Source organism: Anarrhichthys ocellatus, unplaced genomic scaffold (genome assembly GCF_004355925.1).
Source record: "Anarrhichthys ocellatus isolate YVR2014 unplaced genomic scaffold, GSC_Weel_1.0 scaffold32, whole genome shotgun sequence".
Classification (NCBI taxonomy): domain Eukaryota; kingdom Metazoa; phylum Chordata; class Actinopteri; order Perciformes; family Anarhichadidae; genus Anarrhichthys; species Anarrhichthys ocellatus.
In genome coordinates this window covers 4,000,725-4,024,931 of record NW_022280062.1, presented here as the reverse complement: position 1 = coordinate 4,024,931, position 24,207 = coordinate 4,000,725, and the positions used below count along the sequence as shown (strand labels likewise).

The 24,207-nt window shown below is 40.7% G+C and overlaps 1 protein-coding gene across 3 annotated transcripts in view; it reads right to left on the bottom strand.

Moving 5' to 3' along the window:
• Positions 1–24,207, bottom strand: part of col11a1b (collagen, type XI, alpha 1b) — a 73,652-nt gene that overhangs the window by 29,834 nt on the left and 19,611 nt on the right. For all 3 annotated transcript variants that reach the window (XM_031865287.1, XM_031865288.1, XM_031865289.1), the window contains exons 5-31: positions 23,849–23,977; positions 20,418–20,507; positions 19,876–19,974; positions 17,896–18,195; positions 16,643–16,708; positions 16,056–16,097; positions 15,607–15,669; positions 13,385–13,459; positions 12,857–12,940; positions 11,443–11,499; positions 10,755–10,808; positions 10,512–10,565; positions 10,073–10,126; positions 9,917–9,970; positions 9,119–9,172; positions 8,980–9,024; positions 8,140–8,193; positions 7,993–8,037; positions 6,652–6,705; positions 5,679–5,723; positions 5,239–5,292; positions 5,085–5,129; positions 4,614–4,667; positions 4,484–4,528; positions 3,485–3,538; positions 3,275–3,382; positions 2,059–2,112 (exon numbers count right to left, since the gene is read on the bottom strand). In XM_031865287.1, coding sequence (XP_031721147.1) covers positions 2,059–2,112; positions 3,275–3,382; positions 3,485–3,538; positions 4,484–4,528; positions 4,614–4,667; positions 5,085–5,129; positions 5,239–5,292; positions 5,679–5,723; positions 6,652–6,705; positions 7,993–8,037; positions 8,140–8,193; positions 8,980–9,024; positions 9,119–9,172; positions 9,917–9,970; positions 10,073–10,126; positions 10,512–10,565; positions 10,755–10,808; positions 11,443–11,499; positions 12,857–12,940; positions 13,385–13,459; positions 15,607–15,669; positions 16,056–16,097; positions 16,643–16,708; positions 17,896–18,195; positions 19,876–19,974; positions 20,418–20,507; positions 23,849–23,977 — 1,932 coding nt within the window. The remainder of the gene's footprint in view (positions 1–2,058; positions 2,113–3,274; positions 3,383–3,484; positions 3,539–4,483; positions 4,529–4,613; positions 4,668–5,084; positions 5,130–5,238; positions 5,293–5,678; positions 5,724–6,651; positions 6,706–7,992; positions 8,038–8,139; positions 8,194–8,979; positions 9,025–9,118; positions 9,173–9,916; positions 9,971–10,072; positions 10,127–10,511; positions 10,566–10,754; positions 10,809–11,442; positions 11,500–12,856; positions 12,941–13,384; positions 13,460–15,606; positions 15,670–16,055; positions 16,098–16,642; positions 16,709–17,895; positions 18,196–19,875; positions 19,975–20,417; positions 20,508–23,848; positions 23,978–24,207) is intronic.

Genomic DNA, 24,207 nt, shown 5'->3' with positions numbered 1-24,207 from the left:
ATGTATTCAACCAATTTAAGTAAAACAATATATATATATATTTGTTTCAGCAGCACTACAAGGTCACGAGCATATACATGCATATGTATATGAGGCATAATACTGTTCAGTATAAGCAAGGGCACTACACCCAAGGTAGCGTGGGCAGAATTGCAAGAGGTAAACAGCCCAACATTGTGGAGACAGCAAGAAGGGAGATCTATGCTGCTTAATTTGTTTTTCACAGAGGTGCAGTTATGGTAAACTGAAAGGAGAGCTGGTGCTGGACAAGCCTGACCACAGAGATAAGACAGTCCACTGAAGCTATTGCAAATGGCATCCGGAATTAACGGTGGGGGGGGGGGAAAGCTGTTAACAGAGAGTGATGGGGTGCAGCAGCCAAAAACACAGCCAGTGGAGGGTTTCGTGCACGGGCTGATTGAGGGGGATAAAGGCTGCAAACAGACACAGACTTTGACCCTGAACATTGATGATACTGTGCATCGGGAACATGGGAGTTTTTAGTTTCTTTCTCAAACAGCAAATAGCACTTGATCTCTTAAATTCAATGAATCAATTTCAGGAAAGCGTTCCAAGAAGGATTATTTTATTATTATTGTAAAAGTTACTTTCAAATATAAAGTAAAGTATCTTTCAAATGATAGAGGATTAGATTTATAAAAGCGTCCTCATTTTAAGTTCTTAAAGACAGCTTTATACTTTGTTTTAAGTTAGAGTGGCTGTCGCAATCTTCAATGCTTCTCTCGAGGAATAAAACACTTCAATTGAGGGCTATAGAGAGGAAACAATGGCGTTGTTTGTACCATGCGAATGCCAGGATGCCTTTATTGTCTCTTCAGAAACCTTTTTTTGAAGCATAAAGAGTCTAAAAAGAACATCTGATCCTGGGCTCCACTGGGAACTTTCGTGGGCAGCCTTTGTTTAAACCCATTTATGAATACAAACAAAGGAATACCCTTGGTGGTTTTGCCATTTTTGTATAAAATATCCAGTTATTAGAAGAACTAATACAATTGTTTGCAAATAACTGGAGAGAATACTGTTCATTGGAATAGTAACTCGTATTTTCTCCGTGTCTCTTATAAATTTGTGTGCCATGCTCAGCTCAGATGACGCTGACATTAACAGACAAGATGTTGCGAGAGTAGGTGTATCTGACCCATCACATCAGTGCCATGCTGTCAGTGCTGACAACAGCAGAGAGGAAGAAGCGAGACTGCAGTAGGTGTCTGCTTGGGTTTGTGTTTGTGTGAGTAAAGGTTAGTCAGCAAGTCTTTAGAAAGGCATATGAGAACAAGTTTAGATATGAGTGGATGTTGGTCAGACAGACATCGTAGAAGGTGATGCAGTCACATATACAATAAACATTCACATATGTATACACATGCACACATACACGCGGTGTGCCCACACAAGCATAATAGCTTCACAAAGGTTTCTCTCTGCTGCTGCCAGCTTGGTACTGATAAATGATTTTTTTTCACATGGCTTACTAAAATGACCATTAGACTGCTTCAGCTTGCACAAAATTCAGCTTACAAACACCAAAAGAACTGACCACATTACTCTGATATGTAAGTCCTGACGTTGGCTCCCGGTAAGTCACAGAATTGACTGTTTTATAAATCACTAAATGGAGCAGGGTGTTGCTGCTCAGATCACTGGAGAGTAATCTGTTAGTAATAGCTACTGTCAGAACTAAACATGGTGAAGCAGCTTTCGGCTGTTATGCTGCTCAGCACTGGAGCCAACTTCCTGATTGTATTAAAGGTGCACCAACTGTCCCTAGCTTCAAATCTGGACTTAACAAAAAGCATCTGAGACCAGTTAGGTTTTAACGGATCTAATGCACTCTTCCTTATTAATCCTTTATTTTCATGTGGGCTTCTTCAACTGTAAACATTACCAAGTTGGCCAACCTCTCCTCCGTTGACTTGCCCTTGCCCAAGACACTAAACAATACAGCCAGATCGCTGACCTCCCAGTGGAGTGGAGGCATGCAAAGGAAAAGTTCCCCTGAATCGATCGGTAAAGTGCATTATTACTCTCATCACACACCTTGGAGCCTTGTCGACCAGGGTACCCAGGCAATCCAGGGACTCCAAGTTTTCCCTAAAAAGGAGCGAAATAAAAACAAAACAAAGATGATGAATTCTCATTGTGTCACCAGAGACATTGTTGGGAGACTGAAGTAAAGTTCACGGAAGCATTGCGAAAAGCAATAAACTTATACCCATAAAGTTTTACTTCTAGTGTGGGGAATATTTTAATACCATGCTTATGAACATGACATCATCCGTGCAGAGGCTTTTCTGCTGTTCACCCAAATGTGAATTTACTTTGGTTCATATAAGAGGTACACGGAATCTGATGTAACTATCCCATGTGCTTTTAAACTATGATCAAGTATTAGTTTTAGTTTTTATTATGAATTTACTTATGACTCTGGTGCTGCTTATTCCTACTTTTACCGCACTGTTGCATTGATTTTAAGCAAATCAGGATGAGGATGTCAGCTAAATAAATCATTTCACTATTGATACAGACATATTGCAAAGCTCATCTGTGTGGCAAATGGTGATATAAAGTTTAATAAGATGACTGGAAAAACTTGCTAAACAAGTTTAGAGAAACAGTTCTCCCTTTTTTTTAAATACATATCTTCTAATTATTTTCAAGCATATTACATTTTGTTGCTTAAATCACAATTTCTTTTCACAATCACAAAGTTTTTTATGATTTAATTAAGATCACAAAGTCTAGCTAAGCCTATTTATTGTATTAGAAAACAATTAATTGATCAGAACTCCTTTATAAACTTATTTCTCTTCAAATTCTGCAAATACTGCAGCACCATGAAGCAAAATACAGCAAGATCAAAGCTCCATGGGAAATATTGGCAACATAAGCCAAATTAAATTGGACTGTTATAGAGCTGAAGGAGAAAATCTAAACTTCAATATGATCAGGACTGCTACAAAACTATAGTAAACCACTCTCTTCAGACTGCTTTCTTTGCAGTTCATTAAATACATCCGTATTAATCCGCTGTCAGCAATCTTGACTCTAGTCTGGTTTTTGACTCAGAACAGCTCTGAAGCAGACTTTGTATTCCTACATCTATTCATATATGAGGATTTATACATGTATGTTTTAACTTTGCATCACTCTGTAAAGCATTTTAATTGCGTTTTATGTAATTATCCTATGCAATTACAATCAAACTTACAATCAAATCGATCAAAATGAAAATGGACAGGTATTGATTATTTACCTTCTCTCCAGCTGATCCCAAAGGACCAGATTCACCGTTGGGTCCCGACTTGCCCTTGGGGCCTTCGGGGCCATCCTCTCCTCTGGATCCTAATACACCATTCTCACCCTTGATGCAAAGAAAACAAATAAACAGTGTTATTATCTTCACTAACCCTATCACTCTCTGCAACTGCACACATCAGTATTCTCTTCAGGGTTGATGATTCACCTTGTCACCCTTGAGACCCATGTCACCTTTGAAGCCAGGGAATCCATCCTCTCCCTGAAGATGAAAGAGAGAAGGAAAGCGGTTGAGAGCTGAGTGTTTTATTAAGTATCACAGAGGCAACACTGATACAGTCCAGTTACATCGTTCACATGGAAGATACTACATACTACATAAGACTACAGATGGACCACTTAAGTGATGAAATCATAGTGAAAGTGTATCATGGCAGACTTATAGTATTACTGTTAAAAGTATAAAGGTGCCTAAGGATAGTTTAACACTGACACCTAGTGGTCACTTGAATGAAGCATTTGCAAAAGCTGTTTTGAAGCCACAGTCTCCCGTCTATCTGTTATTCTACTGACATCTGCTGGTTCAAATTCAGAATGCCGTTATCCATGTCTTCCAAGTCACTACTGTGTTACTGATGCCAATTTACTGACCGATTTTCACACACAAAACCACTAAGATTATAAATCATAACATAATAAAACATGAAAAGCATATAACCGACTTGGGATTGGTAGAATACCTGTCCCATTGATTTTACTTAAGACATTAATTAGTAGAAGAGTATCAGAGGTGAGGAGCTTTTTTACAACATGTTCAGTGTTCTTCGGTAATCTCTGAAGAGCTTAAATTTCCTGTCAATAGAGTAGAAAATCTATCCAGAGGCACTGCGGTACCAACAGGCTATGTTCAACCGCAGCAACCCAAGAAAACAATGGCAACAGATCAATCTCCCCTGAAACTGCCCTACAAACAGCCTCATTCTAGTTTAATGTTCCATGCTCCATTACGGCCTAGTGGCATGAGGACTTAACGGCCAGCCTGATGGGCCCTTAAGAGTCTTTTATTCCACTTGCTGGATTGCAACTTGCTGGATTGATCCTTTTTTTTTTTTTTTTTTTTTTTTTTAAAGGGAATTGCAATTATGGGTCCATTTTTGACATCTGTCAATCATGCTGAGGAAGGAGACGACAGTGCAGGGGTGTTTACCTTTTCTCCTTTGCCCCCTTTAAGGCCTCTAATTCCCTCAGCACCCTGGGGAGAAAGGACAATAAAGTCAGGATAAAATTCAGAGAAAATGTAAATGTATTGTGTATTGTGCATAACAAAGAGCGCTTACTTTCACACCGCGAGGCCCAGGGTAGCCGAGGGACCCAATAGGACCAGGATGACCCTAAAAGATTGCAAAGAGTGTCTTGTGATTGGTGATGTAACATTGCATTAGTATGCATCAAACTGTACTGTAATGTGTTTCTGCTGTATTAGATTCACTAGAGATCTGCCCATTGATTTTCAATGATTTCCTTTTGTTTGTATTCAACGGTGAACCATCAAGAAGCTATTGGACAAAGTTATGCACATGAAAATAATAAAAGTATAAATAGGCACATTGTTTTATTCTATTTCATGTTACCAGACATAATCTGAATTGTGTGGTTATATTAAACCTAAACTAATTCTACATATAATTATCTGCAACGTCTGCTTTTCCCTGTGCAGCGACACGCTTGATGAATCCTTGACAACAACTGTAATTACATACTTTCCTGTAAAATCCAATTTAACTTTAGCTTAACTACATTATACTTACACCCGCTCCTTTCTCGCCTGCAGGACCTTCTTTTCCTGGGTGGCCCTATGAAATAAGACCAAGAGATTGAGTGTATCAACAGCTGATCACTTTTTCAGTTGGTATTCTGACTAAATGATGTAAAAATGAGAAAGGAGTCAGGTGTGTTACTTACAGGAGGGCCGTCAGCACCAGGAAGGCCGCCCAGACCTTGTTTCCCGTGAGGTCCCTATAATAAGAAAGTAATAAATGGGAAGTTCACAGACAGACACTAGACGGACGAGTGCACACCTCGCCATCTCTGACAGTATTATGAAGACTGGCTTCAAAATACTGCTTGAAATCTCATTAGATAACCACAAAACCACAAATAATAATACTACTTTGAGTTGCTAAGTGCTTATGCAGGAGTCCTATGGTTATATGTATATTGTGTGTGTGTGTCCATGCTGGTGTGTGTTTTGGCCTTCGGAGAAATCAACAAAGGCCTATAGCTTAGACAGCAGTGTAATCTGCAGAATCACTTATGAGGCCATGACTGAAACATTCACTTGTCGGGCAGCAGAGTTGTGGTGGGAGGACTGAACGGGTGGCTGGGTTCCCTTTTTTACTTACCTTTTCACCAGGAGGCCCGATCGGACCTTGAGGGCCAACAATACCCTGAAAGACAATCGAGACAGGTCTCGTAATTAGAACTGTCAGAAAAGAATGTAGGTTCACACATCTTGAAGACTTCATGAGAATTCACACAGTAAGAAAAAAAAAAAAACGGAAAAAAAGAAGTTATTGACAGTTAAAATAAGTGAGCTGTGTTATATTTCTACGGGCCAATGTTTTCCCTGAAAGGTGTTAATCTGCCTCTAGCCAGGTTTTACTGAACTGAAGGTATTTATTCAACCTTTGTACCATCAGGATAGGTCCCTACTAATACTTTCCAGGGGCGTGACACCATCCTGTCCAGGCTGTGAGCGTCAGCGGGACTGAAAATCTCACCTGGCAGTGGTCATTTAGCCCTGGCTACAATATTGGGTGCCCTGTTTTGTATTAAAGATGACTCCAAAATGGAATATGTTTTTCACTCTGCTACCAACTGGACAATGTAATGGTGTTAAGTGCGACCAAATGAATACAATATGTCATCTCATCTCAGCAGGACAGAGAGGATGTTTATCTTCTTTGTGGCTGCATAAAAACAATACTAGTGAACACCAGTGAAGTATTTGCAGTATTTTGGTGTCAGTTTTGTGGAAAGCACCTTGAGGAATGAAGGATATAGAGAAAGAAGAAGAAGAAGAAAAAGGGAACTAAACCAAAAGAAAATGATGTCTTAGAAGGTTTGATTAACAAAACAGAATTGCAAGTGATCATCTGAGTTCATAGCACTCCCCGTTGCACAATGGATATGGCAATGAAGATGGAGCATGAAAAGGGCAGACTCAGGCAGAGAGCACTGGGAAGAAGACAGATGAAGAAAACAGGAATTAAGAAATCGAGCAATAGAGGAGAGATGGGGTCCAGTACAGGAGAGATGAAGTGATCAGACTAGGTCAGAAAAAAGAGATACAGAGAGGAAAGACAAGAAACTTACATGTGGACCAGGATTACCCTGTTGCCCTGCAGGTCCCGGCTCTCCTTGTGGACCCTGTGCATAAAAAGCAAAAGAGCGGACGCCATTAAGAAGAATACTGCCAATAATTTCAGAAAATGAATATAAATGCAGTCAAAGACAAATATATTTTACACATAAGAGCAATGAGGGGCAAAACGTAAAGTCACTTGGTACCATGTGTCTTTTGTAGTTTTCCCACATCAAAACTGTGGTACTGGGTGAAGTGAAAGCTTTGGTTGACCTTGCTTGGATATACTGGTTGAATTGGCTTTATCGAATCTATGTCAAGAATGTGAAACAAAAAGGTGCAAATGGCTAGGAGAAATATGACACACTGGCACCAGTTGTCTAGCCTTATCTTAGTCGTGTTTACTTTCTATCAGAGCCAGCCCTAAAATCTGGTGGCTGGTCAGAATCTGAGTCTGGCTATGAAATACAGCTTTCTTTAAATACAAACTGTGGGTCTACAGAGCCATCTGGCTATGGATTGAGGCTCATGAGACAAACTGGAATGGTGGGTTGTTAGGTTTCCCTGCTGAGAATTGGTGTGTCACAGACAGACAAGTCCTTTGTGAAGCAGTCTTCTCCAGCTGTTACAACAAACACGTAATACAAAAGCTGGATTGAGAGAAGTTTAGGTTGCCTGACTGAGGTTGTTAGCAGGGCTTTGAGTATATTTGAGTTCTTCACTAGTAGAGTATGTCTTAAAAACATCCATATGTTAGAGGCTGGGGTGAGCATCATAAGGGTTTATAAACCCTTTGGGAAGCTTTACTACTTTGGATACTTTCAAGTGTTCTGCTTTGATTTTTTATCAACCATATACACCATATTGCCATTGTTTTTTGTGTCCCTTTAACAGCTGCTTAGTTCTTCAGCTCAGTCACTCAGTGACCACAGACGGCGTGTGGGCTTGTCCAGCTGTCTTGACCGATGATATGTTCCCATCCCACCGAGAGCCTCCGAGAAGCTGAACGCATGATGGAACCAGGCACAGACAAGCTTTTCTGTTTCATCCCTTGCTTGAGCTTAGTGGCTCTTCATCACGGCCTATTAAGTCAGCAGACTTTGTAATTCATTGAAAAGGTCTGACAACTATAATAAGACAGCCCCTCGTCTCCATCTACCATCTCTAATCAGCAAATGACCAATGACTCCTCCGACACAGGAGTAAAAGGTCACTGACCTGCAACTGGCCACAAGCAAACCAAATGACATACTGATTGCGTAAGTGGTCTTTACAAATATGTGTAGGAAACAATCAGATTTGAACTCTCACAGGTATATATTAGAAATTAGCAAAACATAAATATTTCTCACCAGGTTTCCTTTGGAACCAGCTTGCCCATCAATTCCAGGAAGACCCTAAAGAGATCAGAAATTTGACAATGAAAGTCGACATTCCATTGAGCTATAAAACAAATGATGAGCAGTATGAGAATCAAGTGATACAGGAGATGTACTTACACGCTGTCCTCCAGCACCTTGAGACCCTCTGGGGCCAAGCAAACCTCGAGTACCCTGTACATGGGGGAAAAAAAAAACACAGGTTCAAGAAAATTATACTTAAACATGTAGTTATTCATGTTAATTTGTCTGAAACTATGTGTTGCATTTAGAAATAGGCAGGCTATAAAAACTGGCATATTATCCTGAACATCTGAAACCCTTAAAACGGATTTGACTGTGTGAAGTGTGTAATATACTGACCCCCTGTGGACATATCTGGTAACTTCATGTATATTTCGAGAAGTTAACATGAAAGTTTCTTAGCTCAACATCTTAAGTCATGCACTTAAAATCATTGCACTCACTATGCTCGTTCACCAAACTGACAGTGTGTGTGATAAAATGCCGTGCAACTATTGCTTTAAAAGGACAACTGGTATGTTTCGGGTATGACGTGGAGCAACCATTTCTCATTCAACTGTTACTAATGCAACTCAACGCATGGTCCATTTGAACTAAACCAGACAGAATGTGGCAGTTTCTCACAATGGCAGAACAACTCATTTCCTACTTCTATTTTCTGATCTGTTATCCAGAGCCATTCCGTCTCGGCAAGGTTGAGATTACAAACGAAATTGCCCTTGCAGACAGGAATGTCATTACAGTTGCAAATAGAGAGGAGGGTGAGGCTGTATGTTTAAATAATTGCCAAAATGAATGTAGAAGGAAAGAGGGGACCTGTAGCAGCAAAGGAATAGGCCCTATATTCATCAGATTCTTATCTTTGTCCAGATGAAATATGGTGGAGTTTAACAATCCTGTCCAACTGCGTCATCAGATATTAACAAATACACTTACACTGTCTCCAGCAACACCTCTCTGTCCAACCTGGCCATCTTCACCCTTTGGATAGAAAGAGAAAAAGTGCGTTACCAAGGAATGCAGAGAAATTATGAGAACAAGCGTATTTTATGTGGTTGATTGATGTACTACATACCCTTGGGCCATCCTCTCCTGGAGATCCTGGAGGACCTGTCGAACCGTATTCTCCCTGGAGAGAAAAGGAATATCAACTAAGAGCGGGAGGTAACAAGAGAGTCCACAAGCTTGATCACTGCAGCTAAGAGAAGAAAAAAAACTCCTCATTTTTGACAGAAAACATAGAGAAACGATGCTGAAACGAGAGCAACATAAAAAAATAAAAAAAAAGTCATCAAAACTGCCTATAATCTACAGTACACCACAATTGGCATGGAGCTATATGGTTTCCACTATTCATAGTGCGCTATAAGGACTGGCCTACCTCTGGTGGCCCTGTAATTACTCAGTATAGGATGAGGCATGAAAGCCTGTCTAGAAATACCCCTCTGTGATCTCCGTCCTGTCTCTTCAGTCTCTCTATGCAGGCCCAAATTCCACAAACGCCAAACTCAGCACTCCTCATTCGACTCCAGGTGTGGTTAAACGCACCCCAAGTGGTTCTGGAGTGGGTCCCACCTCTCATAAGTGGATCAAAAGCCCTAATGAGCTCCGCTGGTTAAGAATTCATATCTGTCAACACTTGGGTGTACATGAGATGGATGGGAGGTGGCCTTTGAGCTACCAATCAGCCCTGATTCTTCTGTAAGGACATGGTACAGAGCGGCAATGACTGTGATCAATGCTGACTTTTTTTGGGTCTAGAAATAAGAGACTGCAGGATCTTATTTTGGGAGACAGATAGAAGCCTTTAATGTTGTTTGTCCTCTGACCTTGTTCATTCACCGAACCGTAAATTATCTTTCCTCATACTCACTCTATGCCCCTTTTCTCCAGGAAGACCAGGGAGGCCGTCGAAACCTCGGTCACCCTGAAACAGCACAGTAACAAGTGGTTAGCTCTATCAATCACTTTTTCAAATGCATCCCACAGACACTCACTGGATTATTGGATAACCTGGTGTGCACTTTACCTTAGACCCTGCCTCTCCTGGCATTCCTCGAGAACCGTCGGCTCCATTACGACCCTGGAAGACACGCAAATATCATGTCAGGCTACATGGAAATCACATCAGAGAAATATCTAATTATCTTTAATGGTTCTGAAGATCAGACAGGAAAGATGCCATCATATTTTCTTACTAGTTTATAGTTAAATAAACATTGCTTTATGAATTTACACAACATGCAGACTTGATTATTGAGTGCAGCTGACGGATTTGAAATAAGGCCATGTTTGACTTTTCTCTTTGGGCACTGTAGCACTGATCCTTGCACTCTTGATGGCATGAAACATTAGACATTTGGGAATTTAAACTTAATGTTCTGTTGCAATGCAGTGTTGCTCTAGAGGAGATGAATAAAAAAAAAGTATAAAAACATCCTGGTTGAGCCTGGTTGGTAAGAACTTACCCTCTTTCCTGCTTTCCCTGAGGGACCAGTTGTACCCTGAAGACCTCTGGGTCCCTATGTGGTAAACATATGAATGTTTTAAATACAACTTTAACATTTAAAACATTATTTATGTTACAATAACTTTATGTCGAGATGTATAAAGGTGAAAAAAAGCTTTAAAATTAACTTACTGTAAAAAAACAAAGAGTTAAACAAAATGATAATAGGTACCTTTTACTGAAAAAAAGATGCTCATCTCACCTGTGGTCCGGAGTCGCCACTGTCACCTTTAAGTCCAGCAGAACCAGGACCTCCCTTTTAAAAAGTATTCAACAAAGACACACAAATTGAAACATGTTTGCACTGCAGACAAATATTTTGCAACGCCATCATTTCGCCAGCAAACCAGAATAATCTATGTTGGACTAGAACCAAATGCGAATCCAAACACACATAACGTATGATTTAAAACTTGGAATGTAGGTATACAACAGGAAGACTTCCTGGAGCATCTTCGCATGTGAACAAAATCCCTCTGGTGTTAAGGAGTAACACTGATGTGTTGTTTGAGAAAGGCATAAAAGCACTGGTCGCGTGGAAGACACACCCAAAACAAGAGAAAGGCTTTGGCTATTGTCAGTTTTCAAGAAATGCTTGTGAGATGATCCTGTAGATATCACAGTTCATTCAATAATTCAAGCTGGATATCAGATGTTGATGGAAAAAAATCAAATCTGCTCACAGGCAGATAGGGAAGAATGTGGCGTGTGTATGAGTATGTGCTTATGCATGTGGTAGTGCATGTTAGGAAATAAATATTGAGTTGAACCCTTTACAGGAAGAAGAGCTTATCACTTAATGTGTTGCTCATCAACTGTGAAATGAATGGAAGTAGCTCATTGGTGTGTATGTGTTTGCGTGTACAGAGTTTTCAAAGGTTGACACTCACCACAGGACCAGATCTTCCTGCCATGCCCGCTGGCCCTGAAGGACCTCTCATGGCCAGCTGTGGATCAGACAGAAACAACTCATAATCCACAGTTCGACTGACAATGTCGACACACTTGCATTTATACCCGTCTACGCCAAATACATGGATCAAAAAGCAATATTTTCTCTTTCACCAAAAGAAGTAAGGATTATGTTTGTTTTGCATTAGAAGTGCAGCCATGTCCACGTATTGTAAGGTTCTCTTTGCAGTCAGTTTATTAGCATTCTGAACATCTGCTCTTAGTCTTCTAGTTTTAAAATATTTTGGGGCATTTTGCCCTTATTTGACAGCATAGAGACAAAGACTGGATATGGGGAGAGAGAGAGAAGGGAATGACATGCCACAAAGGTGCCAAGGCTGCAATCTAACAAGGAACTTTGCGGTGATGTGGCATGCGCTGTGACCAATCGTTTACGAAAGCACTTGGTCTGGTTTTAGTCTGAGGGAGATACTTTTAAAAGATAAAAGCCTCTGAAAATAAGTGGCCGTTATCCTCATGTTTTAATCTCAAAATCTAGACCATAACGCACAAATTCTTGTTTGTTTATGGGGTTATTATAATTTTGCTAAATGAATGTGTGATGTATGTTAAAATGCCACTGACTTAGCAAATTTGCCAATGCAAAGGAAAGCAATTTATGCCCTACTCTACACTTAAGGCCGACTCACACATATTAGTTAGTGCGTTTGCATTGTGGCAGGTTTAAGGAATCATTTTCAGTGCAAATGGGTCAATAAGAGTTCAACAAGTTCCACAATTTGTTCCTTCAAATCTCTTTACATTTTGAAGAACTAACAACTCCTGCCATGTTTTTTCTTGTTCCTGCCTCGGGCTAAACCTCCGGCATAAAAGACAAATATAGAAAGGCGACAAGTGCTTTACTAAATACCATTTCACCAGTTTTGGCAGCCCTCCCGCTCCATAGAGTGTTGTGAATGTGTGAATATTCAGTGTTTGTACAAGATTTAATGATCTCCAAGTGTTCTCCTATAGATCACACCTTGCTTACGGCCACATCATTCAGCCTGTTTTAACAGTGCTATGGTTATCAGGACCCCTGAGGGAGTGTGAACATCTGGTGTGGCTTTAACGTACTACCTAACCTGACACAGGTCCATATTTTGGAATTTGTACAATTTATAGGATGAGTGAGACTTGTGAATAGTGACTCCTCCTTTCATTATTCAAGATACTTTCTGAGCCGAAATGTTTCTTTTATAAGCTTTGTTAAAAATAATTTTGACCATAGTATTTAATTCGAATGAAGTTAAATGGCAGCTAGTGAGAGTACATTGAGGCACAACAAGTCAAAGTAGAGTGACCCCTAAACTGGGAAGGATGCACTGGGTCATATTTACAGTGTATACTTACCCTAGCCTGAGAAAGGATGGCCTGAGCCTGAGCTTCCTGGGCTGAAACCACAGGTCCCTTGTGTGACTCACCACCAGCACGGAACTGTCAACCACAAATCAAAAAAGAAACACAATTTACAAAGTGAGCCAACAAACGGTCTCCCCTGGTGAGTGTGTTCAAATAAAATAAAATGTTTTCGTTAAACCAGGCTGTAAAGCTGTCACCATGCCCCCCCCACACACACACACACACACACAAATATGCTGGCATACAAGCACAGGCAGCTCACACACATACACACAAGTATGTGTCGCCAAGCCTTTCAAAGGCTCAGTCACTGGTTCCACTCCATTGCACTGGCTGACATTTACATGGTAAGTGATTTGTAACCCAAAAAAAATAAGTCTGCGATCCTTTGGCCTAGTGGTGATGCCATGAGGTAATGAAGTGAGTTCACGGGCTAGTGCCTGAGATGAAGGGTGTATAATATGTGAGGGTAATAAGACAGAAATCCCAGTGGGCATGTGAAAAAACGGCAGGACTTACTGGAAGCATCAGAACGGTACCTGGAGGCCCAGGGATACCGTCGGAACCAGGAATACCAGAACGCCCTGGAGGACCCTGGAGAGCCAGAGGAGAGAGAGAGCGCTTTAGGGTATTATGTCGCATTGTGAATGTCTAATGCAATTTAAGCTGAGGTCAATAACCAAACCAAAGTATATGAACTCCCCATTAACTGCTATTTAAAGGTATTGTTGGAACAAACACATCCTGAAAGTATTGAATTTAAAACATCAACTATTGCTTTGTTGACTGGTATACCAGTGCGTAACATTGCTAGGAACAATTAATTAGCTGTGGTTAATAACCAAGCCATGTATTGTGCAATAGGATAAGATGATTATTTTGCTATTTATAATCCCCCGAAGGTGCTTTCAAATTGAAAAGAAGAAAAAATATTATCAGCACTAAAAAACAACAGTAACAGTGCAGAGACTGAATAACTAATCCGTTCACAGCACCCCCCCTTCTTTATCTACAACAATTTCAATGGGAAGGTATTTTGCTGCAGTCTGCATTGTTGTTGCTTATTCCAAATAGACATTTAACTAATCCCACCGAGAGGAGTAAGACAGGGGATTCAATCATGGGTGAAGTAAATGAATGTGTTTTCATTAAGCTGGCCTGGGGATATTGTCTGCGGGGGACCACCGACTTTAAAACAAGAGTAGAAATCCGCAGCCATAGCCCTGTGGGGCTATACTGCTCATCGCATGTAAACAACTTAGAACTTTAGAAATGGAAAGTGTAGGCTGAGACTGAGCCAATCTTGTCATGAAATGTTTTTTTTGTCTTTGACGGCAGATGACAAGTCCGGAGGTCACCTAAGTATTCAGGATTATTCTTCTGGGGCACATTAAAGTCTGTACCAAATTTTATGGCAATCTGTCCAAAAGCAAAATAATCATATAAAAGTTGCTCATCCTGAATAATGACGAAGAAACGGTTAAATTATACCAGAGAGCAGATTTTGATTTAATAAAGACAAAAACTCATTTTAAGGATTAAGGCTAAGCAGTACCCAATGTTTCAAGAGAGACCACGATCTATTTAGCAGTCTTGTCATGTGCAGCAAACTCAGAGTTTTCAAATTGATGCCGTGTGTTCCCATCTGCCTTTTCTGCCTGAAGTGGTAAATACTCTCCATCCATTGCTGTTATAATAAGGACAGCGGCTAGCGTTAATGACGGTCCCACACGGCTGGGAAAAGGGTGTTTGGGTGGAAAGGAGGGAGAAGGTGATCATGAGAGAAATTAGCCGACCAAACGCTGAGTCCAGGCAGATACTGCGCAACGGAAAACCACAAGACTACAGAAACGAGTCCCTTCTAATGCCCACGTCAATCCTCAGCGAGACTGTTTCTCATGGGAGGAAATGAAGGGAGGGGGAGAGACTTTTGGACCAACAAAATATTTTCTGATCACCCTGTGGAACAATAAGCCTTTTGTACAGGCAATGTCTGCTGGTCATACTGGAGGAGGCGTGTTGGGGTATTTGTTTTTTGTTGGCAATTAAAGGGTTAACCTCCAGAAACAGAATACACTTGCTAAAGGGTTGATGAAAGAGGGGTGAGGGGCAATCATCACATTTGTGGAGGGGACAGGCAATTATTCTGTGTCATCCAATCAATCAAATAACTGAGTGGAATCCCACGGTGCTGGGAAACTTTAAGCTTCTACACATTTCACAGCAAACTTCTTGAGGTCCTCACAAGACCGGCAGCACACAGACACAGCTGGTTCTTACTTTTCTTTGTTGGTATATTGACAGTTTATGGGGATCTCATTTCCGTGCACAACTCCTTGCTAATCCCCCCCTACTGCTGCAGTAGTAGGCTGTGTCCAATTGTTCATTCCATGGCAGGAAGACTTTACTTCACAGCTTTCCAATAAAGAAGAAGACAAATGAAGGGGCGCGTGTGTGTGTGTATATATATATATATATATATGCTGACTCTCAACATTCCACAAGTAAGATGGATGGTTAAAGTTGTTATTTCAGTAGAATTTTTATATCAATTATAGAAAAAAAAAAGTTTTGGTTGCTTTACCACTTATCTGAGATCTAAATTGATCGGTGCCTGTTTTAATCTTCTTTTAGGAAAATGTTTAGTTAAATGTAAATGTCCATTTTGTGTAGAGAATGTGTGACGGAGCTTCCCAGAAACATCTGTAATCAGGTGTAAAATGAGGCCAGTCTTTACTCACCCTCTCGCCGTGATCTCCTGCGGGACCTGGAGAACCCTGCGATCCTGAGGTACCAGGAAGACCCTGAGACCACACAAACAGAACCACATTCACTTAAGCATATTATATCCCAAAATGCTGCTGACCGGCATTCCCACCACAATCAGTCTATCCAGTACCTCATTTGCATAGGCCAACGAAGACACAAGCAAAGACATGGGTTCAGAAAGAAATAAGCCTAAGAAATCAAATATCCCCAAACCCCCCTTCTTTCTCTCTCTTGTACTCACTCACACAGAGACACACGTGTACACACATGCATGCAAAAATACACATTTTGACTGTCTCTCCCAACTTAAGCTTCACTGGCGATCAGGGCTGATGCTCTTTCCATAAAGACATTTTTTCCCTCTTTAGCTGTTCTCCATCTGTGGAAGGCAGACAGGAGTGTGGGAGAACGTGATACTCACTGCTTGGCCGGGGGCTCCTTGGGGTCCTTCTATAAGCATCCCCTGAAAAAGGAAAAAGTGGATACAGTAGCATTATAGGGCAGCCTGTCAATCCACAGGCAACGGAGAATGGTGGGGACATTAGAGCCAGAGGGTGCTTTGGGTTTGAGGTTGAGGAGTTTACTTTGCGCTGCAAACTCAACACGTTAACAATACTTTAGATATTTGAAGCTCTATATTCTATAGTGTGCGTGTGCGTGGTCAAAGATTTGGTTGGGAGCCTGTGGTGGTACAGATGGCATGGGAGTAGAGATGTTAACTGCAGCTGCTATTTCAGTCAATGTTTAGCCTATAGTGGTAAATTGTATAAGGTGGTTTCATAAAGAAGGCATTGAAAGCGGTTGTTTCTAGTCTGTGACCAAAGATGTGTGTTAAATCTCACCAGGACATACAGTATGTCTTGGTTTTAAATACTTTCGGCAAATAAACTTATTGAAACTGTAAAAAAGAATCAAACATATATATGGATGTAAACCAGATATGAAAGATATATTTAGTATCAGAATGAAAAAGTAGTTATTCTTAGTAAAATGTAATACTTCACTTACAGGTTCAATGACGGCAGGTTCACCTTTCTCTCCTTTTTCTCCGAGGTAACTTTGACCTCCGCCCACCTACAGACATAAGACAGACCAGGTGAACTTTTTACAAGGTAACAAGCCAGACATTCAAATGTAAGGGTAGACCACCAATGGCATGAAAGCCAAAAATGGAAATATTGCTGCAGCAGCAGATGCCCTGGCCTGTTTCTCCTCTTTTATAGAAGTTACTTCAAATACAGACAAAACTGCTAAGAAAAGCTCATTAAAGTGCTGACTAGTGATCTGCATGCTTCAAAGAATTTGGGTAGCTCTCAAGCCAAAAAGCACACTTTTTCTCCTTCTTTTCTCTTCCTCCTGCTGAAAAAATACATCCCAATAATTATTTTTGCAAGAAGCTATAATTTAGACTTTGGTTTGAATGCTATTTATGAAGCTTCCTTAAAGCCAGGAACTGCAAAAAGACCCCAACTGTGCATAAATGCGGAGGTCGATAACTGACACTATCCATACAATGACTTCACATGAAAAGAATTCCCAAACCACCGACAGCAGTGTGTCAAAAAAAAACACTCGATTGTACAGTTTCGCCTGAAGAGGAGACTCATTGAGAGAAAGTCACGGACTGCGTTGTCCTGAGATTGTAGAGTGGAAGGCACTAATAGAGCGGTTCAGATTAACCCAAGGCAGACATATTTCAAGCCAACATGCAGACCGGGACCATGTCACTTCCTGTCTCTGAGAATCTGGATCCTAAGCGGAGGAAGGGGGCTGGAATCAAGCCATGATAGACTCTAGCTCAGCAGAGATTTCAGACTGGTTTTGAATATTGATCTAGATGGATTTCATGAATAAACATGTGCAAAGACTTAGTTTGTCATCAGGTAATCCCAGCAGATCATTGGTGTGATTACCAGGAAAGAGCATGTCTTTGATTAACAGCTAAGGTCACGGAGGCCAAAGGTTATGGAGGGCGTGTCTGTGCTGACAGCTGGGTCGACATCTGTTTATCTGTAGGAGACTTAGATAGACAAGGTGTGTGTTTGTGCTTGCTGGTGTATTTGTGTTTGGTGCATGTGCATGCAGAATGATCCAAGCTATAACCTGATACCATTAGAAACAACAAACAAAAATACCACCGCAAAAAACACTCTGTCAAAACAAACACCACCAGCATCTTCTCAATCTTTGCACATTCTTGAACACCACCTCCGTCTTTCCCCCATCCCACCATCAGCACTCCAAACTACTCCTGCACTTACATTGCTCTCTCTGATGTCCGTCTCCGCTGGAACACCAGGACCAAACTCGTCCTCATATGTTGTAGGCTTGGCATCAGTGGGGCCGTAATCGCCATAGTCACCATATTCGTATGGCTTCTCTACGATCTCTTTGTTGTCGTATTCCTTCAGGTCGTATTCCTTAAACTCATCCACGTCAGTGGCAGGGTCCACCTTCTCATGGGGATCCACTGGGGCAGCGGTTTCCACAGCAGTGGTGGGATCCACCCCGACCTGTTCCACACCGGTGATGTAATCATCCACAATTTCCCCTTCATAGTTCTGGGATCAATCCAGGCATCGCATAAAAGGGGGCAAGGGTTGATGAGAACATGGAGGTTTGGTTAGTGAAATGAAACCATGTGAACAGCTTCAATGACTCACATGTTTTTCATAACATGATTCACAGTCAAGGCATTCATAATTAGTACTTTACTACACTGAAATTATTGAATACCAACTAAGTGAAATTCCTCTAAAGAATTTCCAACTTTAGTTGTGCCCGCATCCTTGTTTCTAATTTGGGACAGCATCTAAAACTCAAAACATTTGAAACTCCCAATATGTTTTGTCAGCAGGCACTGTTATTAACATCAACAAGAGTAGTGTTTAAGAAAAAGAAAAAAGAAAGTCATACTAGCAAGATGACGTTACGTGTAAGAATCTGTGTTTGCACTGAATCTGAGGCACTAACAGTACAGGAACAATGATACTTTTTAAAAGCTTCAGCTTTTTGATCAGTGTAACAATCAAATGCATCATTAGACATCAAATATTGAGTGTGTCTTGAGTGAGAATGTAGAGAAAATGTTCAACCTTCGCATGCAAATTTTGATTTTGTAAGCATCCTTTAGTCAACTTGCATTTGAGGACATTGACAAAACTCACTTCATGGGATCTTATCATAGTCCAACATTTCTTCGAATGAATCATTAGAGGTTAATCATTTTTTAAGAGTGCTTCCATGCTCTAAATCTCTGATCGTATTTACTACACAGTGCATTTATTTTATATCATTATCAAAATGTAACTCAAACAACTGGGCATCTAACAAAACACAATCCATGGCTAGATCTAGGTGAGACGTAAGCAGTAATACAGAGACACCCAGTGCAATGCCTCAAAAGACTGTCCCAGGTTCAGGGCTCCAGCCATCCACTAACAACACAATACTGCAACTCACTTTATATTAAAAGCATCCAACAAAAGTATGTTGTTTACTGTGTTAGGTCTATAGGCAATATGGCCCTGTGACATTGATTAAAAGTTGTCCAGTTCGTCACAGTCCTCGGTAATCAGACAAGTGTTCCAACATGGGACAGCATAGGTTTAGTATCCGGGGTAGCCCTCTGCCCTATCACTTCAAATTAATGTATGCTCAAGCTGACTGAAGCTGCGTTCTCCACCTCAAGGTGCAGCACAATGCAATAGGCAGACATTTGGCTGGCGGAGCACACAGCCGGATTGTTTTAGTTTAACCCACCAAATGTTCCTCATTATGTTGTGTTTTATGTGATGGTTTAGCACAAATTAAGACAGGATCTGCCAGATTCAGGATATGGCAGAAACATAGGGGATGCGTCTGTCTACTGATTTTCCATTGGCCATGGTTCATTAAATGACAATGTTTTCCTGCTTCGGCCTTTTATCCAGACTCTGTTTGATGGAGGCGGTTTCTCATGGAGTCAAGGAAAAGAGTGAGCAGTTTGATCTTAGCGAGGCCTTGTTGGTTTCAACCTCCAGAGACAATAATAAAATATATACTTTGCTGTTTGTGATACCCAAGCAGCTTTATTGAAATTTCATTTTAAACCAGGAATTATATAAATATGAATGTGGATTTTAATTGGATGGATGGATGATAAAAGTCAGTGACGCACAGATAATTTTCCACCGTGATGGTGGTCCAAACCTTTCTGATTTCACAAATGTCAAGATTATAATGAGGTTGTGTAAAAATACCTGGCCTTGTTCCGTGGTATCAGTTGGGGTTTCAGGCTGACTTCCATCCACTGTGGTGTAGTCATACTCACCCGTGTAGTAATCTCCACCCACATTGGTCTGCAATCAGACAAGTACAGCACACAGAAAAAAACACAACATATTTGAGATGGGTGGATTCAATTTCAGGGCATTTTCAAGAGGTTTTGTTAATGCACAAATCTATTTTGTGCACACATCTTACCACAGAATATTAAATTAAGGATGATTATCCTCAATACATTTGGGGAGCAAAACAAGTGTCACACTAGTTGTGATATATCCGAAAGGTGTGGAATATATTTAGCTACAAGTAAGGTAAAAAAGTTAAATAAGCATCAAGACATGCTGATAAAGCATGAAGTGCGGGAGAAAAACGAGAGAGAGAGGTTACGAGAGAGAATTAAAGATTGTAAATGAGAGACAACAGGTCAAGGTTGACAACAAGAGATCAAGTGCTTGTACAGTGTATATGTGTTATTAATGGTACCAGCCATGATAACTATATTAGTAAGAAGAGTTACCTCAGTCTTGGCTCCTTCAGTTGGCGGAGCATCAGTGGTTAACTCTCCTTCATTGTAGTCATAGAACTCACCATATTCATAGTTAGTGTACTGTAAGGATAAAAGGGACGGGGGCAATCAATGAATTAGTGCAATCATGTAAATAATTTAGCACAATGTCTCAGAGACATGTTGCACATTATTTACATGGCATGTAAGATTTTATCATTTTTTTAAACATCCGTTTTAAACATCCGTTTAAAAAAATGTTTTAACCATTAAATTATCAAAAAACAATGTGTCATCATGCTATTTTGAAAAATAACATGTTCAAACATAGTAAAAAAAATATCACATCCATGTCAGAAAACTGAACAATGTTGCATATGGATGACAGCAGCAATCCTTGCTTCCATTTTCACCCAAAGCCCCCTGAAATTCGCATGACGCTATGGAAAGGCTCATGTCTGTAACCAAGCAAACAGCAATTAAGATTCTTGCTTGCTTCCAACAGGATGTTAAAGGGTTAATGTGATGCCAGCATTAACGCATCTGCCTCTGCCGCTTAATTCTGTATGCCAACAATGGCTCTGCATGGCGTTTCATTAATGGGCCTTTTAAAACAGAAACCCTAAGCGGTCCTGACTCACCGCATGTCGGTAAATTATAGGGAACATACAGAATGCAGAAGCATGGCGTAAAACCACCGTTAAACCAGTCTCTGTGACAACATCATGTATTGAGAACATTTTTCTTTTGGGTCTCCAAAGCATTCCGTATTCAAATTTGAGACTGACTTCAACCACAGTGGCTTACTATAAAATATTAGTTCAACATCTGGCCGTTAATTACGAAAATGGAGCCAGGAGACAGTTAGCTTTTATATACATAAATATAAATATATATATACAGTATATATATTTATTTATTTATATATCAAATTATATTTAATTTGTTTAATACATACAAAAACTGAAAACATCAAGCAGTTTTACAGAGCTAGATGGTTCCACACTGCTTCCAGTCTTTATGCTAAGCTAGGCTAATTGTGTCCTGGTTACAGCTTCATATTAGCCAAACAGACATGTGAGTGGTATTGATCTTCTCATCAAACTCTTTGCAAGAACACTGATAAGCAGATTCCCCAAAATGTCAGACCATTCCTTTGAGTCACCAATGTTGATGAGCATTTATTGGTACACTTTCCACAACCAATAAAATAGTATGCAATGTAGTCAATGTCAAAGAAATCTCCTAATCTGCCATTTTATTTAATTTTTTTTACTAACAATGTAAAATAAAGGCAGAGGTAGATTAAGTTGACAGACCAGCGACTGATATGGGTTGCTCTGTCAGCACAGGGATTAATATTAGTCCCTGGACGACTGCTGAGCTCATAAAAATAATACAAGATCCACGGCCTGCTGCAATGTTGGTCTGGCCTCCGTTCAGTGGCCCAGAGAGAGAGAGAGAGGGGTCACACATGAGAAAAGATTTGGCTAGACAAACTAAACTGATTGAGAGGAGGGAAGGAGAGGGTCAGGGAGAAATACAGAGAAAGATAGAGAACGAAGGAAAGATTTACGATAAAGTGCTTGGCTGAGCTGAAGGCCTTCACCACAGGCTTGGATGAAAGGCGTAAATACTGAAGTGGGCTCATAAAAAAGCTCCCCCTTCCTCTTTTTGCATCACTCCCTCTTCTTCTTTTAACCCAGCTGCAGACATGTGGCTGACGACTGCAGAGGCGGTGCGCCTCAGGTCAAGGAGTGTCTTCAGAGGCTATAAGGTCAAAGCTTTTGCTCTGTGCTTTTGTAGAATTGTAGAGGTTCCGTTTAAGAACTATTGAGGGGATGATTCATAAATTTCAGACATCAACAAACACTTTTTACATTTTAAAAACTGGTGAGTTGGGAGTTTTGAAATTCTACAACAGTGATTTGTCCTCCCGGTGATATATTTTTCAGTTGTGCAGGAATTGAGTTGGAATGTAGGAAAAACATTCCTGTTATAGCTGTACAGAAACCAACAATAAATAAACCACATTAACAATGTTCCTAAAACAAAACTGCTCCCTGTTGTCTATTTAGAATTGGAATGCTCCTTGTCTTGGCGTTGAAGAGTAACTTGATGATGAAGGCTATATTTTCCAGGACACGGTACCCACTGTACAGCCAATATTTTCAAACAGAGAACCGGTTCCTCATTTTTTTTTTTTCTTGATCCAGGGATCTAAAGTCTACTTTTCCAGGTACTGGGAGTCTAGCTGGGGAAGAAAAAGCTTAAATTTCCCTGGGAGTCTGGGCAGAGCCTGCAGAACTCGTTAGTGATATAAATCACGGGGCCACTCCAAAGTGGGCTCAGACTTCATGGCAGGGGAAAAAGGATAAGTTTCCAGTGTGAGCTCATCAGTTATTTAGTGAAATAATGAAGGAATATGTCAGCCGACAAAAAGGCTCGAACCAGCAAAATAACAAAAAAAATGAAAATGAAAAGAAAGAGGAGGCTCTGACACCAAGCACTGTATTTCAATGAAGAGATGTGGCTGATAAGGTTACAAATGATGCTTTGGAGCCAATGGAAATATCATTTTAGCCGTAGAAGATGAGCTCAGACTCAACAATGTATTTTTGATAAATGTCAGCATGTTTCCACCAGTAAAACACAGACTGAAGAAAGCAATGTTAAGAGTTGACATACAAGGTCATACAAAGTCTGTCTCTGTCAAAGTACTTTTGCCTGAAGGAATGTTTGTAAAAATGATTTGAGATCCCGTCATTTGAGAAATAAAATGCACTGGCTTAAACCACGGAAAATATTATCTACTATTTGGGGACGTGATGTGTTGTGGAGTATCTCAAACTACCTCGCCAACCTTGAGTCCTTCCTTCTATTCCCCGACGCATCACGTTTCTACTTTTCTCATCCCCTAAATCACTCTATGGCGTTCTTCAGTCAGCAGCTCGCCACAAAAGTTGACAGCACGTCTCCTAGCAACAACGGCCCTCAAAATGTCAGTGAACCGTTGCCATGGGAAACAGCGAACCTGCAGGCTTAAAGCGAAGACTTTGCTTCCGTAATTATGTCGAAAGACAGTTCTGTCTTCTTTTGAAAGATAGAAGAATACGCACAACAGTTGTGATAACATTCTAGTTTTTATTTCCTCACACAAAAAGTGAGGAGAATTCAAATTTGAGTTTGACTTTAAGTCATCCCATCTTTCAAATTGATCGACTTCAACTCCATGCATCCTTACTAATTCTCAACTCCAGCTCCCATATTTTATCCCTCCGGGATTCCCTCCTTCCTTTCCTCGCTCGCTCGCTCCCTCCCTCCCTCCCTCTCCCTGCCTACTCTCTTTTCCCTCTTCCCTCCCTCTGGCTAACTACTCCTCCCACCAGATCTCTAAATCCACGTCGCCCAGTCTCCCCCTCTCCCCCTCTCCAGATACTGACCTCGCCCTCAGGTTGCTGAGCCTGGGGGGTGTCGTGGTGGTTGGGGGTTTCACAGTCAGGGCTGTAGTGTTCACAGTAATCATGGGCTGCTCTGGGGTCTGCCACTATCAGCAGCTGCTGGATGTCACCCTGGAAGAGAAGAAGAAGAAAAGTAGCACGAAGCCATGTCAACAAATTTCACAGGCCCAAATGTAAATTCCATGTCAGAGTTTTCCTTTATCCTCCGTGTTTCTAAACTTTCTACTATAGGCTTATGTATAGTGCCTCTGACTGGCTTCTCCTCAACAGCAACAGTGCTGTTGAAGAGAAGCCAGTCAGAGGCACGAAAAAGAGCCAATTCGGAACCATTTGTCATTGCA